The 20,808-nt window shown below is 46.1% G+C and overlaps 1 protein-coding gene across 1 annotated transcript in view; it reads left to right on the top strand.

Annotated features, from left to right (window-relative positions):
* Positions 1–247: 247 nt before the first annotated feature.
* Positions 248–20,808, top strand: part of exoc3l1 (exocyst complex component 3-like 1) — a 93,360-nt gene continuing 72,799 nt past the window's right edge. The window contains exon 1 of the mRNA XM_048546719.2: positions 248–667. Coding sequence (XP_048402676.1) covers positions 601–667 — 67 coding nt within the window. The 5' untranslated portion in view covers positions 248–600. The remainder of the gene's footprint in view (positions 668–20,808) is intronic.

The following is a 20,808-nucleotide window of genomic DNA, read 5'->3' as shown; positions in this document are numbered from 1 at the left end:
GTCTGGGAGAGGTCAGTCTGTGGTGAGGGTCTGGGAGTGATCAGTCCGTGGTGAGGGTCTGGGAGTGGTCAGTCTGTGGTGTGGATCTGGTAGTGGCCAGTCTGGGAGAGGTCAGTCTGTGGTGAGGGTCTGGGAGTGGTCAGTCCGTGGTGAGGGTCTGGGAGTGGTCAGTCTGTGGTGTGGATCTGGTATTGGCCAGTCTGGGAGTGGCCAGTCTGGGAGTAATCAGTCTATGGTGTGGGTCTGGAAGTAGTCAGTCTGCATTGTGGGTCTGGGAGTGGTCAGTCTGGGAGTGGTTAAACTGGGAGTGGGCAATCTGGGAGTGGCCAGTCTGGGAGTGGTCAGTCTGTGGTGTGGGCCTGAGGGTGTGGACAGCAGCGTGAGTGTGGGTCTGCTGCCACTCCCTGGTTTATGGAGCGGGCTCGCTGTGTGCAGAGAGAGACGCCTTTCCTGGCGGCCTGGAGCTGACTCACCTCTCTCTCGCTCTCTGTGTCAGTATGTCCACACCGGGACTGACAGCTGCTTGCTCCCGGATCGCACTGTGCCCCTGCCTCCGGCACAGCAGCTAAAAGTGCCCCGGTTCTCCGGCCAGACAGTAACATGCAGGGGCTATATCCACAACCGCAGCAGGGGATGTCTGCAGAGGATGATACTCTGAAAAGACAAGGTAAGGCAGATGAGACTGTACTTGCAGGCATCATTCTCTTCATCCCAGCTCAGCGGGGCGATCGGGAAGTCCAGGCAGGGTCAGAATCCGGTGTGGTCGCGACTGAGATTGTGTAAAAGATCTTTCCAAGCTCCACAAAGTGACTGATAATCTCGGAATGCTAACGGATGCAACTAAACTGGGTCTATGTCATGTCACATCTCTTGCCTCTGAGTAATCCGTTCCTGTTTGGGGTACGTTGTGGGTCACTCTGCCTTTTAGATGTGAAATTCTCGATTATCTTTTATTTATTTAAAAGACTTTACAAGCTACTTGTAGCGGCTTCTCCTCCTCATTTCCCTCTGTTGTGTCCTGCTTTCTGCCTGCTCTTTAGTTTGCCTGGGATAGACGGCAGTGCTGCAGGGAGAGTGCTGCTGGGTATTAGGAACAGAGTTTATATCTTTCTCTGCCCTGATTTCTCCTGCTTCCCACTTGTGCAGTGAATCTTGAAAGGTTTGGAAAGCCTTCCCCAAGTTGTTCCAGCAATGTGCATTTTGTTCTTGATGCTGGAGGCAGCTGAATGAAGGATTGTTGTTTTAGAGGGAGCGCTGTTGATTTCTAACGTTGAACGGGATTTTGTAGCATCTTCCCGAACGAGACGCATCAATCTCATTTCGCGGTCAATGCCCGGCGCTCCGGGCACTCTGACCGTGAATGAGCTCGGATTCCTGCCGATGCCCTGCACCAGGTAATTCTCATTGCGCCCAACCGTAAATCTCACAGTGCCCACCCCTCCCCAGGGCAAATCTCACAGTGCCCGCCCCCAGACTAAATCCCACAGTCCCCCCACCCCCGGCAGCTCTCACAGTGCCCACCCCCAGGGTGAATCTCAATGGTCAGCTCTCACTTTCACTCACTCCCTCCCTTACGGCTGCTCAACTTCTGCCATTTCAGTGACCGATAGATTCTTGTGTCTGCAGGTTTAATTTTGCTGCAATTTCCATTCAGCATGTATTCCTCTCACCCAGTCAAAGATCAGCCCCCACCCTGGATCACAGTCTTCCCTGGTGCCCGTGGCCCCAGAGTTTTGCCCCAGTACACCCTCGCCTGAGGACGGTTCTGGGAATGAGCCACACCTATTAGTAAATCTACTATTTACTTACTAAAGATAGACAGGAATCTGGGCACAAATGTCTGCATTCTTTCAAAAAAGAGCAGGCTTCCCTGAAAAATCAAATGGCCATATTTAGACTCGCTCCCTTTAGGGGTTTCTCTCAGTATCTCTCAAGGAATGTCATAATGAACCATTAGTTCATACCAGATTGCCAACTCATTGTTAAATGAAATGTAATACCTAAGCATTTTACAATCAATAAAGCATGAGAAAAACCCCAGAGGGCAGAAATATGCATTTATATTTACTCTTTCATTTGAAAACAGAATCTCAATTGAGCAGCCAGCTTGGTAGCATTTACTGACTGAAAACTCCCAATCTATTGTTGGGGAATTTCAATGTAAACATGCGGAATATGTGGTAACTTTTGTCACAGAATCCAACCTGTTGCAATCGTTGTGAATTGAAGCACATCAATTCTTCATCTCGACTATCCAAATCCACTGTATGTACTCAATGTGTATTTAAACACACAGTAATTTACTAAAGGAGTTTGCCAGCCTGCAGTACATACAGTTGGCAGGCTCACCCAATTGCCCAGTTACAGGAAGGATATTATCAAGCTGGAGAGGGCTCGGAAGAGATTCACCAGGATGTTGCCGGGTATGGAAGGTTTAAGTTTTGAAGAAAGGTTGGATATGCTGGGACTTTTCTCACTGGAGCGTAGGGCTTTGAGAGGTGACCTTACAGAAGTTTATAAAATTATGAGGGGTATAGATGAGGTATTGTCTTTTCCCAAGGATGGGGGTTTCAAGGCAAGGGGGCACATCTTTATGGTGAGGGGAGAGATTTAAAAAAAAGACATAAGTGGTACATTTTTTACACAGAGGGTGGTTCACATGTGGAATGGACTGCGAGAGGAAGTGGTGGATAGGGGTACAGTTACAATGTTTAAAAGACATTTTGGATAAGTTCATGAATCAGAAAGGTTTGGATGGAAATGGGTCAGGAGCAGGCAGGCGGGACTTGTTTAGATTGGGATTATGTTTGGCAAAGAATGGTTGGACCAAAAGGTCTTTTCCAAGTTGTATGACTGTATGATTCTGTCTGCTAATGCCCTGCTTTGTTGTGCACTCCTTATTGTTAGAGGAACAAGCATAGTAGCCCCTATCAATAACAAATGCTAATATTTAAGCAGTGCCCAATTTTTTAAACTGACTACTGGAGAAACCAGTCAAGCATTACAGATAGCCATTCCTCATGGAGTACTTGAATCAATGTCATCTGAGGCAAGCGAAGGAAAATAAGTCAACTTTACAAGTGACACAAAAATAGCTGGGAAGGCGAGTGGTGAGGACGACACAAAAAGTCTGCAGCAGGATATCGACAGGGTTCACTGAATGAACAAACAATTGGCAGATGGGATATAATGTGGGAAAATATGAGGTTGTGCACTTTGGCAGGAAGAGTATTCTTATTTATATTATTATTTGACTGTTATATAAATGGAGAGACAGTGTAGAAAGCTACGGCACAAAGCAATTTGGGAGACCCTGTGTGTAAATCACAAAAGGCTAGCATTCTCGTTCAGTGGATAACAGGGAAAGAAAATGGAATATTAGCCTTCATTTCAAAGGGAATGGAGGATTAAGTGGTGGGGGCAGGTGGGCACCTTGCTAAAACAATGCAAGGTCCTAGCAAGACCACAACTGGAATACTGTGAACAGTTTTGGCCCCCGTATCTAAGAAAACATATACAGGCTTTGGAGGCAGACCAGGGAAGGTTCATGAAGTTGATCTTGGCTATAGAGGGATGTTCTTATGAGGAGAGATGGAGTAGGCCGGGCCTGTACTCATTCGAATTTAGATGAATTGCAGGTGCCTTTATTGAAACTTAGAAGATTCTTAGGGGATTTGACAGGGTAGATGTGGAGAGGTTGTTTCCCTTTGTAGGACAGTCTAAGACCAGAGATGATCATCTCAGAATAAGGGCTCATCCATTTGAAAAAGGGACAAAAAGGACTTTTGTTCTCTCAGAGGGTAATGAATCGATGGAATTCTTTACCACAGAGGGCTGTAGAATCTAAGTTGTTAAATATACTCAAGGCTAAGATGTGAAGGTTTTTAAGCAGTGAGAGAATTGAGTATTATTGGAAAAAAGGCAAAGTGGAATTAAGGATTATGAGATCTTGCATGACCTCATTGAATGGCAGAGCATAATCAGTGGCTGAATGGCCTACTTTTGTGCCAATGTCTTATAGTTGTATGAACCTACAGTACTCACTGATGGAGTATCTGAACCTACAGTACTCACTGATGGAGTATCTGAACGTATAGTGCTCACTGATGGAGTATCTGAATATACATTGCTCACTGACGGAGTAGCTGAACCTACAGTACTCACTGATGAAGTATCTGAACCGACAGTACTCACTGATGGAGTATTTGAATGTACAGTGCTCACTGATGGAGTATCTGAACCTACAGTACTCACTGATGGAGTATTTGAATGTACAGTGCTCACTGATGGAGTATCTGAACCTACAGTACTCACTGATGGAGTATCTGAACCTACAGTACTCACTGATGGAGTATTTGAATGTACAGTGCTCACTGATGGAGTATCTGAACCTACAGTACTCACTGATGGAGTATCTGAACCGACAGTACTGATTGATGGAGTATCTGAGCCTACAGTGCTCACTGATGGAATATCTGAGCCTACAGTGCTCACTGATGGAATATCTGAGCCTACAGTGCTCACTGATTGGAGTATCTGAGCCTACAGTGCACACTGATTGGAGTATCTGAGCCTACAGTGCTCACTGATGGAGTATCTGAATGTACAGTGCTCACTGAGGGAGTATCTGAGCCTACAGTACTGATTGATGGAGTATCTGACCCTACAGTACTCACTGAAGGAGTATCTGAACGTGTAGTGCTCACTGATGGAGTATTTGAACCTGCAGTACTCACTGATGGAGTATCTGAACCTACAGTGCTCACTGATGGAGTATCTGAGCCTACAGTGCTCACTGATTGGAGTATCTGAGCCTACAGTGCTCACTGATGGAGTATCTGAATGTACAGTGCTCACTGAGGGAGTATCTGAGCCTATAGTGTCACTGATGGAGTATCTGAATGTACAGTGCTCACTGGTGGAGTATCTGAATGTACAGTGCTCACTGAGGGAGTATCTGAGCCTAGAGTGCCACTGATGGAGTATCTGAATGTACAGTGCTCACTGACGGAGTATCTGAACCTACAGTACTGATTAGAGTATCTGAGCCTACAGTGCTCACTGATGGAGTATCTGAGCCTACAGTTCTCACTGATGGAGTATCTGAGCCTACAGTGCTCACTGATGGAGTATCTGAGACTATAGTGCTCACTGATGGAGTATCTGAGCCTACTGTGCTCACTGATTGGAGTATCTGAATGTACAGTGCTCACTGATGGAGTATCTGAGCCTACAGTACTGATTGATGGAGTATCTGACCCTACAGTACTCACTGAAGGAGTATCTGAACGTGTAGTGCTCACTGATGGAGTATTTGAACCTGCAGTACTCACTGATGGAGTATCTGAACCGACAGTACTGATTGATGGAGTATCTGAGCCTACAGTGCTCACTGATGGAATATCTGAGCCTACAGTGCTCACTGATGGAATATCTGAGCCTACAGTGCTCACTGATTGGAGTATCTGAGCCTACAGTGCACACTGATTGGAGTATCTGAGCCTACAGTGCTCACTGATGGAGTATCTGAATGTACAGTGCTCACTGAGGGAGTATCTGAGCCTACAGTACTGATTGATGGAGTATCTGACCCTACAGTACTCACTGAAGGAGTATCTGAACGTGTAGTGCTCACTGATGGAGTATTTGAACCTGCAGTACTCACTGATGGAGTATCTGAACCTACAGTGCTCACTGATGGAGTATCTGAGCCTACAGTGCTCACTGATTGGAGTATCTGAGCCTACAGTGCACACTGATTGGAGTATCTGAGCCTACAGTGCTCACTGATGGAGTATCTGAATGTACAGTGCTCACTGAGGGAGTATCTGAGCCTACAGTGCTCACTGATGGAGTATCTGAATGTACAGTGCTCACTGATGGAGTATCTGAATGTACAGTGCTCACTGATGGAGTATCTGAATGTACAATACTGATTGATGGAGTATCGGAACCTACAGTACTGATTGATGGAGTATCTGAACCTACAGTGCTCACTGATGCAGTATCTGAGCCTACAGTGCTCACTGATGGAGTATCTGAACGTGTAGTGCTCCCTGATGGAGTATCTGAGCCTATAGTGCTCACTGATGGAGTATCTGAACCTACAGTACTCACTGATGGAGTATCTGAACGTGTAGTGCTCACTGATGGAGTATCTGAACCTACAGTACTCACTGATGGAGTATCTGAACCTACAGTACTGATTGATGGAGTATCTGAGCCTACAGTGCTCACTGATGGAGTATCTGAATGTACAGTGCTCACTGATGGAGTATCTGAGCCTATAGTGCTCACTGATGGAGTATCTGAACCTACAGTGCTCACTGATGGAGTATCTGAACCTACAGTACTCACTGATGGAGTATCTGAACCTACAGTACTCACTGATGGAGTATCTGAACCTACAGTATTCGCTGATGGAGTATCTGAACCTACAGTGCTCACTGATGGAGTATCTGAGCCTATAGTGCTCACTGATGGAGTATCTGAGCCTATAGTGCTCACTGATGGAGTATCTGAACCTACAGTACTCACGGAAGGAGTATCTGAACGTGTAGTGCTCATTGATGAAGTATCTGAACCTGCAGTACTCACTGATGGAGTATCTGAACCTACAGTACTCACTGATGGAGTATCTGAGAATACAGTGCTCACTGATGGAGTATCTGAACGTACAGTGCTCACTGATGGAGTATCTGAACCTCCAGTGCTCACTGATGGAGTACGTGAGCCTACAGTGCTCACTGATGGAGTATCTGAACGTACAGTGCTCACTGATGGAGTACCTGAGCCTACAGTGCTCACTGATGGAGTATCTGAATGTACAGTGCTCACTGATGGAGTACCTGAGCCTACAGTGCTCACTGATGGAGTATCTGAACCTACAGTGCTCACTGATGGAGTATCTGAACCTACAGTACTCACTGATGGAGTATCTGAACGTGTAGTGCTCACTGATGGAGTATATGAACCTACAGTAACACTGATGGAGTATCTGAACGTGTAGTGCTCACTGATGGAGTATCTGAACCTACAGTACTCACTGATGGAGTATCTGAACCTACAGTATTCGCTGATGGAGTATCTGAATGTACAGTGCTCACTGATGGAGTATCTAAACCTACAGTATTCGCTGATGGAGTATCTGAACGTGTAGTGCTCACTGATGGAGTATCTGAGCCTATAGTGCTCACTGATGGAGTATCTGAACGTGTAGTGCTCACTGATGGAGTATCTGAGCCTATAGTGCTCACTGATGGAGTATCTGAACCTACAGTATTCGCTGATGGAGTATCTGAACCTACAGTGCTCACTGATGGAGTATCTGAATGTACAGTGCTCACTGATGGAGTATCTGACCCTACAGTATTCACTGATGGAGTATCTGAACGTGTAGCGCTCACTGATGGAGTAACTGAACGTACAGTACTCACTGATGGAGTATCTGAGCCTTCAGTACTCACTGATGGAGTATCTGAACCTACAGTGCTCACTGATGGAGTATCTGACCCTACAGTATTCACTGATGGAATATCTGAACCTACAGTGCTCACTGATGGAGTATCTAAACCTACAGTATTCGCTGATGGAGTATCTGAACCTACAGTACTCACTGATGGAGTATCTGAACCTACAGTATTCGCTGATGGAGTATCTGAACCTACAGTGCTCACTGATGGAGTATCTAAACCTACAGTATTCGCTGATGGAGTATCTGAACGTACAGTACTCACTGATGGAGTATCTGAGCCTATAGTGCTCACTGATGGAGTATCTGAACCTACAGTGCTCACTGATGGAGTATCTAAACCTACAGTATTCGCTGATGGAGTATCTGAACGTACAGTACTCACTGATGGAGTATCTGAGCCTATAGTGCTCACTGATGGAGTATCTGAGCCTATAGTGCTCACTGATGGAGTATCTGAACGTACAGTACTCACTGGTGGAGTATCTGAGCCTATAGTGCTCACTGATGGAGTATCTGAGCCTATAGTGCTCACTGATGGAGTATCTGAACCTACAGTATTCGCTGATGGAGTATCTGAACCTACAGTGCTCACTGATGGAGTATCTGAACCTACAGTGCTCACTGATGGAGTATCTGACCCTACAGTATTCACTGATGGAGTATCTGAGCCTATAGTGCTCACTGATGGAGTATCTGAACCTACAGTATTCACTGATGGATTATCTGAACCTACAGTGCTCATTGATGGAGTATCTGAATGTACAGTGCTCACTGAGGGAGTATCTGAGCCTATAGTGTCACTGATGGAGTATCTGAATGTACAGTGCTCACTGGTGGAGTATCTGAATGTACAGTGCTCACTGAGGGAGTAGCTGAGCCTAGAGTGCCACTGATGGAGTATCTGAATGTACAGTGCTCACTGACGGAGTATCTGAACCTACAGTACTGATTGGAGTATCTGAGCCTACAGTGCTCACTGATGGAGTATCTGAGCCTAGAGTGCTCACTAATGGAGTATCTGAGCCTACAGTTCTCACTGATGGAGTATCTGAGCCTACAGTGCTCACTGATGGAGTATCTGAGACTATAGTGCTCACTGATGGAGTATCTGAGCCTACTGTGCTCACTGATTGGAGTATCTGAATGTACAGTGCTCACTGATGGAGTATCTGAGCCTACAGTACTGATTGATGGAGTATCTGACCCTACAGTACTCACTGAAGGAGTATCTGAACGTGTAGTGCTCACTGATGGAGTATTTGAACCTGCAGTACTCACTGATGGAGTATCTGAGCCTACAGTGCTCACTGATGGAGTATCTGAATGTACAATACTGATTGATGGAGTATCGGAACCTACAGTACTGATTGATGGAGTATCTGAACCTACAGTGCTCACTGATGGAGTATCTGAGCCTACAGTGCTCACTGATGGAGTCTCTGAATGTACAATACTGATTGATGGAGTATCTGAACCTACAGTACTGATTGATGGAGTATCTGAACCTACAGTGCTCACTGTTGGAGTATCTGAGCCTACAGTGCTCACTGATGGAGTATCTGAATGTACAGTGCTCACTGATGGAGTATCTGAGCCTATAGTGCTCACTGATGGAGTATCTGAACGTGTAGTGCTCACTGATGGAGTATCTGAACCTACAGTACTCACTGATGGAGTATCTGAACCTACAGTATTCGCTGATGGAGTATCTGAACCTACAGTGCTCACTGATGGAGTATCTGAACCTACAGTACTCACTGATGGAGTATCTGAACGTGTAGTGCTCACTGATGGAGTAACTGAACCTACGGTACTCACTGATGGAGTATCTGGACCTACAGTACTCACTGATGGAGTATCTGAACCTACAGTATTCGCTGATGGAGTATCTGAACCTACAGTGCTCACTGATGGAGTATCTGAACCTACAGTGCTCACTGATGGAGTATCTGACCCTATAGTATTCACTGATGGAGTATCTGAACCTACTGTATTCGCTGATGGATTATCTGAACCTACAGTGCTCACTGATGGAGTATCTGAACCTACAGTACTCACTGATGGAGTATCTGAACGTGTAGTGCTCACTGATGGAGTAACTGAACCTACAGTACTCACTGATGGAGTGTCTGAGCCTTCAGTACTCACTGATGGAGTATCTGGACCTACAGTACTCACTGATGGAGTATCTGAACCTACAGTATTTGCTGATGGAGTATCTGAACCTACAGTGCTCACTGATGGAGAATCTGACCCTACAGTATTCACTGATGGAGTATCTGAACGTGTAGTGCTCACTGATGGAGTATCTGAACCTACAGTACTCACTGATGGAGTGTCTGAACGTGTAGTGCTCACTGATGGAGTATCTGAACCTACAGTACTCACTGATGCAGTATCTGAGCCTACAGTGCTCACTGATGGAGTATCTGAACGTGTAGTGCTCACTGATGGAGTATCTGAACCTACAGTGCTCACTGATGGAGTATCTGACCCTATAGTATTCACTGATGGAGTATCTGAACCTACTGTATTCGCTGATGGATTATCTGAACCTACAGTGCTCACTGATGGAGTATCTGAGCCTACAGTGCTCACTGATGGAGTATCTGAACCTATTGTGCTCACTGGTGGAGCATCTGAACCTGCAGTACTCGCTGATGCAATAACTGAACTTCTGTGTTGAGGAAGGGTCCCCGGTCCCAGAATGTTAACTCTGGGTTTTTCTTCACAGATGCTGTCAGACCTGCTGAACGTTTCCAGGAACTTTGTTTTTGTTACTGAACCTATAGTGTTCACTGATGGAGATTTTGATGGAATATCTGAATTATGTTCTGATAGGGTATCTGAACTTATAGTGTTTACATGTATACATGTATGTTTAAAATATGTGATAAATGAAATTGTGTATATATTAGCAGGAATAGTTGCCTAATGGTAAGACTTTGAAACAAAGAGACAAAAATCTGCTTTGACAGGAAGTGACAATCCTTGCAGCCATTTTGGAAAATGACATAAAGCAAGTGCAGATTGTTGGCAATATGATTACCTGCCAGTGTTCTCAAAATGAGGTGTACACATGGGACATGTATCCCTTAGCAAAGTGCCAACAGAGTCTGGCTTTGACATTGTTGCTTCCTATCAGAATTAAAATCAGTCATAATGCATTTAGTGAGCTGGATGCTCATCATTTGGACGGTGAGGATCAACATTTCTGTGAGAATTCTTGGATAAAATGTACAAGAACAATGATCGATTAAATACCCATTATTAAATGCCTGTGGAGCACAGACTGGCTTTAAATAGTTGGGAAAAACAGATAGTTATTCCATTGATGAATAAAATATGGAAATTAATTGACTGTACAGAAGATTAAGCAATTCAGTTTAGGGATCTCTGGACCAAATTGCTGAAGTGTTTCATTAGGATTGACTCTTTGGTTCCAAAAGGTTTTCACAGAGGGAAATGCTGTTGAATTCAACATTATCTGCCTTGAGAAACTTTTGGAGGGCAAATAATTTCCATCAACTTTCATTGAGCAGTTAGGGCTCACTACGGTGACATAAGTAGAGGACTCCCAATAGCCCAGCACTGAATACAGGTGTCAGTGCAGTGCATGAGCTAAAGACTAAGAGTCAAGGATGTTCGCAAATAGAGGCAGAATGATTCATAGGAACAGGAGGTGGTCATTTGGCCCCCTCATTGAAAGCTGATGCAAATTAGTTTCCCGCAGACTGTTTTTAAAGGTAGCTCTGCTATTCTACTTGAGTGTGTCTGATTTATCTACCTTACCTAGTTCCATTATATCTTAATTCACTTGCCAGCAGAAATCTATCAATGTCTGTTTTGAAATTTCCAATTGATTTCAACTCCAAGTTTTCTTTTAGGGGTGAAGCTTAGTTTCAGACTTCAACTGTGCTTTGCGTGATGGAGTCTTCTCCTGCATCGGCCATAAGTGGCCCAGTTCTGACATGAAACTGATCAGAGGAAACAGTCTACTTACCCCAATGTTTAAGGAGGATGGTAGTGGTGCAGTAAACATAAGACCATAAGAAATAGGAGCAGGAGTAGGCCACTCGGCCCCTTGAACCTGCTCTGCCATTCAATGGGATCAAGACTGATCTGATGTTTCTCACATCCACTTTGCTGCCCTTTCTCCATAACCCCTTGATTCTCTGACTGATCAAGAATCTGTCTCGCCATTAAATTTACACAAGGACTCTGCCCCCACAGCTCTCTGTGGCAAGATGTTCCAAAGACTCTCAACCCTGTGAGAGAAGAAATTCTTCCTCATCTCAGTCTTAATTTGACATGACTTGTCATTTGACCATTATTCCAACACCCCAGCCTAATATCCTGGAGATATGGGTTTGAATTCCACCATGACAGATGGTCAAATTTAATTAAAAATCTGGAATTAAAAGCAAGTCTAATTGTAACCATTGGCAATGGTCTTAAATACCCATCTAATTTATTAATGTCCATTAAGAAATGAGCCTATCCTTTCCTGGTCTGGCCTACATGTGACTCTGGACCAACAGCAATGTGGTTGACTCTTAACTGCCCTCTGAGGTGGTCCTAGCAACCGCTTAGTTCAAAGGCAATTAAAGATGGTCAATAATGATACTTTTACTAATGATAGTAAAAGCTTCTTTCAATACATAAGAAACAAACGAGAGGCAAAAGTAGATATTGGGCCGCTCCAGGCCGCTCCAAATTGATGTTGGAAGGTTAGTGATGGGAGATAAGGAAATAGCTGAAGAACTTAATAAGTATTTTGCGTCAGTCTTCACAGTGGAAGACATGAGTAGTATGCCAACAATTAGGGAGAGCCAGGGGGCAGAGCTGAGTATGGTAGGCATTACAAAAGAGAAAGTGCTAGAAAAGCTAAAAGGTCTAAAAATTGATAAATCTCCTGGCCTCAACGGGCTGCATACTAGAGTTCTGAGGGAGGTGGCTGAGGAAATAGCGGAGGCTTTGGTTATGATCTTTCAAAAGTCACTGGAGTCAGGGAAAGTCCCAGATGATTGGAAAATTGCTGTTGTAACTCCCTTGTTTAAGAAAGGATCAAGGCAAAGGATGGAAAATTATAGGCCGATTAGCCTAACCTCGGTAGTTGGTAAAATTCTTGAATCCATTGTCAAGGATGAGATTTCTAAATTCCTGGAAGTGCAGGGTCAGATTAGAACAAGTCAGCATGGATTTAGTAAGGGGAGGTCGTGCCTGACAAACCTGTTAGAATTCTTTGAAGAGGTAACAAGTATGTTAGACCAGGGAAACCCAGTAGATGTTATCTATCTAGACTTCCAAAAGGCCTTTGATACGGTGCCTCACGGGGGGTTGCTGAGCAAGGTGAGGGCCCATGGTGTTTGAGGTGAGCTACTGGCTTGGATTGAGGATTGGCAGAGAGTTGGGATAAAAGGGTCTTTTTCAGAATGGCAACTGGTGACGAGTGGTGTCCCGCAGGGTTCAGTGTTGGGGCCGTTGCTGTTCACCTTATATATTAATGATCTGGATGAAGGGACTGGGGGCATTCTGACGAAGTTTGCCGATGATACGAAGATAGGTAGACAGGCAGGTAGTACTGAGGAGGTGGAGAAGCTGCAGAAAGATTTAGACAGTTTAGGAGAGTGGTCCCGGAAATGGCTGATGAAATTCAATGTGAGTAAATGTGAGGTTTTGAACTTTCGAAAAAAAATGCAGGCACGGCCTATTTTCTAAATGGTGAGAAAATTCGCAAAGCAGAAGTACAAAGGGATCTGGGAGTGTTGGTCCAGGATTCTGTAAAGGTTAACTTGCAGGTAGAGTCCGTGATTAAGAAGGCGAATGTAATGTTGTCGTTTATCTCAAGAGGGTTGGAATATAAAAACAGCAATGTGCTTCTGAGGCTTTATAAAGCTCTAGTTAGGCCCCATTTAGAATACTGTGTCCAAATTTGGGCCCCACACCTCAGGAAGGACATATTAGCCCTGAAGTGTGTTCAGCTGAGATTCACACGGATGATCCCTGGAATGGTACGTTCAACGTATGATGAACGGTTAAGGATCCTGAGATTGTACTCATTAGAGTTTAGAAGGTTGAGGGGAGATCTAATAGAAACTTACAAGATAATGTATGGCTTAGAAGGGGTGGACGCTAGGAAATTGTTTCCGTTAGGCAGGGAGACTAGGACCCGTGGGCGCAGCCTTAAAATTAGAGGGGGTAAATTTAAAACGGAAATGAGACGACATTTCTTCAACCAGAGAGTGGTGGGCTTGTGGAATTCATTGCCACGGAGTGCAGTGGAGGCCGGGACATTGGATGCCTTCAAGGCAGAGAATGACAAATTCTTTATCTCACAAGGAATCAAGGGCTACGGGGAGAGTGCAGGGAAGTGGTGTTGAAATGCCCATTAGCCATGATTTAAATGGCGGAGTGGACTTGATGGGCCGAATGGCCTTACTTCCACTCCTATGTCTTATGGTCTTATAAATGGTGTCCAGCCACACCCACATCCCAAGAATAAATAAAACAAAAGCTTTAATTGTTTTAAACACCTCAACAAGTTCACCCATTAGTATTGTGTATTTAAAGGATTATAAATCAGTGTAACTTGCCCCCCCACCGAAGTTAAATGTATTGGCCCTGGTAACACTTTGGCAAATTTTCACTGCTCACTCCAAAAACCAGTCACTCCTTATTGAGGTGTGAAGATCAGAACAGAACGCAACAGAGTTCGCTGGATGGAATGCATTCTGAACTCTCTACAGCTGTAACATAGCATCTACTCCTTTGTACTCCATTCACCATTTGATAAGGACCGGTATTTCATCTGCCTTTTAAATAACGTTTCGTACCTGTTTGCTAGTTTTTAGTGCCTGTACCTCTGAACCTTTCTGTTCACCTGCAGTTACTTTTCTCATCATTCAGAGAAAACTGGGGATCTTTTATAAATCTCAAGTGAATGACCTGATGTTGAGCTCAATCTGCCAAAATTTCACCGACTCATCGAAGTCCCTTTGTGACATTCTATGACCATCTTCATGTTTGCTGGACCGTCTTGTTGTTGTCAGGAATCGTAGATGTACAAGTCCCTGGCTTATTAAGGTAGTGAAACTGTAAGGCCTCAGTGCCAACCCCTGGAGATCACCACCAGTCATGTGCTTGATGGCTGGAGGATTTGGCGCACCACCTGATGAGGGTGATCCACACAAGGCAGATTCCAGGCTCTGAGTTAGCTGTTCTCAGTCTGAGGGGTTTGTAATGACGTTTAGTAAGCCTCAAGGTCAGAGTTTTGCTTCTCATCGCTCTGCATTCACTCTGAGAATTGGATGTGAGACCTCAGTGATTGAACAGGTTGGACTGTGATGCCAAACATGTTTGAATAATCTCCTAACCATTGCTGCCTAGACAAGTAACAGTCACATCGGTGAAGGTAACTGATGATCGTGGGAGCCAGCACAAGCGAAACCTCCCCTTTCAGGATAGGAGATCCTGGTAATGAATGGCATTGGCATGTAGACATCTGCCGTTCTAGAGTCTCTACACAATGAGAGCGCAGGCTGTCTCAAAAGCCTGCTGATGAGATAATACTGGGCAACTTTGCCAAGGGCTAGTACCATCTGTACCCGTGTCATACTCCAACTGCCTTCAGCAAACACTTTCCCTTATTCTGTCTCTGACTCTCATTTTCTACCATTCCCTCTTTCTCTGTTTCCTTGTGACTCTTCAGGTTGATTTTTTTTTCCATTGGCAGTGTTTTGCCGAGTGAGATTTGTGAAGCACAGTTTGGACTGACTTCTCTCACACAGTTTTCTGCTCTTCACCTCAGTAATTATGATTCAAACAGAGATGTCAAGCAGTGCTGGGACCTCCTGGCATTCGCCCTGGCACCAGATTAAATCCCAGCTGCACACTACTGGAGACACAGTAAACCTGAGAACCTGGTACAGACAGGGAGGCTGGTACAGAACATTGCTGATTCGGAGGTGCTGGTACATGGGGTTATGGAGATGCACACATGATGCCATGCTCCCAGGCCTAGCCAGCCTGAATCCAGGTGTGTTGTGGGTAAAAAGGAAGGCACAGTAGATCGGGAAGGAAGGCGATGACCTTCTGCAGTGGACATGGCTGAGGGTCACCATTGTTCCTCTGTGATCTCACATTCACAGCCATTGCCCTCTCTAACTCTCACTGCACACCTCACTCACCAGGTACACTTTGCCCCCTCCCCTCCTACACACTCACTCACCACGCACACCTCGCCCCCACCCTCCTACAGACTCACTCACTCCATACACCGCATCCCCCCAACACATTCACTCACTCCATACACCTCGCCCCCTCCCCTCCTATACACTCACTTACTGGGCACACCTCACCACCACCGCCCCCAACACAGACTCACTCCACGCACCTCAAATCCTCCCCTCCTACACACTCATTCCCCACATCGCAACCCTCCCCTCCTACATACCCTCACCACCTCATCCCTACACAATCACCTAGCCCACACACGTCACTACCTCCCTTCCTTCTCACAACATACCGTACAAAGTGCATTGGGGAATAAAACAGAGTGAGGATTACGATGTTACGGCTGCAGAGAAGGTGCACAAAGAGCGAGATCGCACTAGATTTAAAATTTGAGAGGTCCATTCGAAATCTAATAACAGCAGGGAAGAAGTTGTTCTTGAATCTATTCATGTGTCTGCACAAACCTTTATATCTTTTATAAGATGGAAGAGAGTGGGAGACAGTATAACCAGGGTGGGAGGGGTCTTTGATTATGTTGGTTGCTTTGCCGAGAAGTGGGAAGTGTAGGTGGAGTCAATGGATGGAAGGCTGGTTTGCATGACAGACTGGGCTGTGTTCGGAATTCTCTGTAGTTGCTTGCGGTTTTGGGAAGACCAGTTGCCAAACCATGCTGTGATGCATCCGGATTGAATGCTTCCTATGGTGTATCTCTAAAAATTGGTAAGAGTGCTTGTGGCCATGCTGAATTTCCTTAGCATCCTGAGGAAGTAGAGGTATTGTTGTGCGTTCTTGACCATTGATGTGGGTGGACCAGGATAGATTGTTGGTGATCACCACTCACAGGAATGTGATGCTCTTGACCATCCCCACCCCAGCACAACTGGTACAGATAGGGACGTGCCCTCCATCTCACTTCCTGATGTCAAGGAGGAAGCCTCAACATCCAGTCAGCGCTGTATAAGCATTATCGCTCTGTCCCGCATTTGCTGTCCCATTACCATCGACCTATCTTGTTTTTAATCTGCTGGAGACTGGCACCTACTCCAGCCTCTGGTGATCCCATGGTGTCAGCCATGGATGGGTTTGTCCGAATGCACAGGCAGGCGCAGGAACAGCAGGCAGTCAGTAAATCGGAGCAAAGCACGAAAGTGTCCACCAATGCCATGCTGGGTCTGGCATGTATATGCCGGGTTGTCTCCTTGGTGAGGTTGGCATCCACCACGGAGACCCAAATCTAATGTTTCCTCACTGATGGCATGGAGCTGCAGGTCCATAGCTCTGGCCATAGGTTCTCAGCATCAATAGCAAAGTAAGAGGGGAGCTAAGGCCATCTACCTTATTCTAGGTGGCCCCCCACCCTTTCAGTGATGAGGTGGTGCCAGTTGTCACACACAGGGATGAGATGCCACACACAGGATACCCAGGATGCTCTCTGGGCCTGGCCACCTTCCCCCTAACCATGATCCCAACGCTGCAGAGGACCCAGCTCAGGAATGAGAGTCTGCATCTAGGCAGGAGACTCTAAGCTAGCCTGCCCCCAGTGGGCCCAAACGCCCTTGTGTGGAACATCCAAGTCTTCCAGGGTAGCTACTGATGCTGCTTGGCCTGCTGTGTTCATCCAGCTCCACACCATGTTAACTTCAGGGCAGGCTGTTTCCAACCCAGCTGCAGATATTGGCACTGATTTAGACAGAGTGGGAGGGAGAAGAAGAAAAATGCTTACCAAGGGCACGCAGGTGGTATGGATCACATATAATCGTAAACAATCTTGCACTTTTGTAAATATACCCTCGCTTACACTCTTAAAATGCCTGCTGTGCTGTCTTTGTCTCTGTTGGACCTGGTTATGTGAGAAATGAGTGGACTCCTCGGGCTCCCAAGGCTGTAATAGCCAAGCTTTGCTCATGTCTTCTGGTGACTCAGTGGTTAGCACTGCTACCTCACAGTGCCAGGGATCTAGGCTTGATTCCAGCCTTGTGCAACTGTCTGTGCAGAGTTTGCCCATTCTCCCTGTGCCTGCGTGGGTTTCCTCCGGGTGCTCCGGTTTCCTCCCACAGTCTAAAAATGTGCAGGTCAGGGTGGATTGGCCATGCTAAATTGCCCATCGTGTTCAGGGATGTGCAGGCTTGTTGTGTCTGGGTGGGATGCTGTGAGGGTCAGTATGGACTTGTTGGGCTGAAGGGCCTGTTCTATGATGATGATCTTGCTCAAGCAGCATGCAAAAGAGGATCCCCCTCGTTCTCACACAACACCCTACCAACCTCCGGATACAACGCATCATCCTCCGACACTTCCGCCATCTACAATCTGACCCCACCACTAAAGACATTTTTCCCACCCCACCCTTGTCTGCCTTCCGGAGAGACCACTCTCTCCGTGACTCTCCTGTCCGCTCCACACTCCCCTCCGACCCCACCACACCCGGCACTTTTCCCTGCAACCGCAGGAAGTGCTACACCTGCCCCCACACCTCCTCCCATACCCACATCCCGTGCCCCAAAGATGACTTTCCGCATCAAACAGAGGTTCACCTGCACATCTGCCAATGTGGTATACTGCATCCACTGTACCCGGTCTGGCTTCTTCTACATTGGGGAAACCAAGGGGAGGCTTGGGGACCGCTTTGCAGAACACCTACGCTCAGTTCGCAGTAAACAACTGCACCTCCCAGTCACGAACCATTTTAACTCCCCCTCCCTCCCACTCCTTAGATGACATGTCCATCCTGGGCCTCCTGCAATGCCATAATGATGCCACTCGTAGGTTGCAGGAACAGCAACTCCTATTCCTCTTGGGAACCCTACAGCCCAATGGTATCAATGTGGATTTCACCAGCTTCAAAATCTCCCCCCCTCCCACTGCATCCCAAAACCAGCCCAGCTCGTCCCCGCCTGCCTAACCTGTTCTTCCTCTCACCTATCCCCTCCTCCCACCTCAAGCCGCACCTCCATTTCCTACCTACTAACCTCATCCTGCCCCCTTGACCTGTCCATCCACCCCGGACTGAACTATCCCCTCCCTACCTCCCCACCCATACTCTCCTCTCCACATATCTTCTCCTCTATCCATCTTTGGTCCGCATCCCCCTCTCTCCCTATTTATTTCAGGATCCTCTCCCCATCCCCCTTTTCTGATGAGGGGTCTAGGCCCAAAACATCAGATTTTGTGGTCCTAAGATGCTGCTTGACCTGCTGTGTTCATCCGTTCCCACACTTTGTTATCTTGCTCCTCAACAGCCTCAGACATGAGGGATCCTTGAAACATGCCTTTGAGGACAGCAGCTGAGGTTTTGCAATTTAAGGTGGACAACTCTGCAGTGAATTGTACTAAAGCCAGGCCTACAGATACCATTCTATCGTTACACCCATCTTATAGGGCGGATTTGGAATTACTCATTCCCCATCATGGTAAGCTCACCTGTGATAGGCCCGTGAGGGAACTTTGTTGGTGTCACTCAGCATCACAAGCCAGCCATCCAGCCAACTGAGCTAGTCAACCCCCACTTCATGAAAGACTCTGCTTCTCAACCTGTCCTTTTGCCTGAGGCAAGGTGACCCTAAGGTTAGACCACCACCAATCGTCTCTCTCTCTCTCTCTAATGAGAGGGTAATGCTATGGCCCAGTAGGATTATGGCAACTTTACCTTCGGTCAGTAAGGAAATTATGGGAAAAAGTAAGAAAGTGGAGCTATGGATTCTCAGATCAGCCAGGATCTCATTTGGTGATGACACAGGCTCAATGGGCTGAATGGCCTATTTCTGCGTCTAAGTGTAATGATCTTAAACATTCCGGTGATGTTTGGATCACGTGCAGCTGCCTGGTACCCACGCTGATTTCCAAGTCAGGAAATAGGAAGTCTAGTTTCTCAGGAAAGAAGAGGAGAATTGGAAGAGGTGTGGTAATGAGGCGAGTTGCACTAACGATGACATGCAAATCCATGGAAATAAGGGAGTCACCACTCAATGTTAAGACTCGGAAATCACCACTTAAAGCCGAAGGGAAAAATCAAGAAATGTTTTCTCGATTTCAGCAGTCTGAACTTTTCGTTTTCACCATATTTGCCTAATCTTCTCGCCATTGGCCACACGGATACAGAATGGGAAAATTCTATTCTTTGCCTTCATTTTTCAGTCTTTTTTTCCCTCATTTAAATGGTCTGTTAATATTGTCACTCACTCTCTCATTTACACTTTCATTCACTTTCTCCTCACATTCATTCTCCCACTTTCACCTTTCTCCCTTTTTCTTTGCCTTCTCTCTCATTACTTGATCACTGACATCCTCTTTTCTCACTCTCCCTTTTACCGTTTCCCCTCCCTCACACCTTCTAGTTCAAACACTTCTCCTGTTTCTCTACCCATACATTATTGCCAAAATCTCCTCAGACATTGAAGCATTCCATGGCCAAATGCAGCAAGACCTGGTTAATATTTCTAGGCATGGGCTGTAAAGTAGTGAGTATCATTCACACACACAAAAGTCAAAAAATGACCATTTCCAATAAGAGACAAGCTAACCTAGGAGATTCAATGGCATTACCGTCATTGAATTCCCCCACCATCAACATCTCAGAAGTTACCATTGACCAGCAACTGAGCTGAACTAGCCTCATAAGTACTGTGGCTACAAGTGCACATCAAAGGCTAGGAATCTTGCAGTGAGTAGCCCACCTCCTGACTTCCCAAAGCCTGCCCACCTTCTACAACTGTGATGGAATACTCCCCACTTGCCTGGATGAGTGCAGCTCCAACAATGCTCAAGTAGCTTGACACCATCCAGGACAAAGCAGCCTCCGCTTGATTGGCACCAAATCCACCAACTTCCACTCCCTCCACTGCCGACGCTCGGTAGCAGCAGTGTGCACTATCTACAAGATGCACTGCAGAAATTCACCAAGGTACCTTAGACAGCATCTTCCAAACCCACAACTGCTACCGTCCAGAATTTGAAGGTGGCAGATACCACCAGCAAGTTTGGAAATACACCACTGTTCCCTCCCTTCCTAACAACACTGGGCACGTCCCTACACCGAATGGACAGCAATAGTTTCAGAAGACAAATCACCACACAAGGGCAATTGAGGATGGACAATAATCATT

This window comes from Stegostoma tigrinum, chromosome 16 (genome assembly GCF_030684315.1).
Source record: "Stegostoma tigrinum isolate sSteTig4 chromosome 16, sSteTig4.hap1, whole genome shotgun sequence".
Classification (NCBI taxonomy): Eukaryota; Metazoa; Chordata; class Chondrichthyes; order Orectolobiformes; family Stegostomatidae; genus Stegostoma; species Stegostoma tigrinum.
This window is presented reverse-complemented; position numbering and strand designations above follow the sequence as displayed.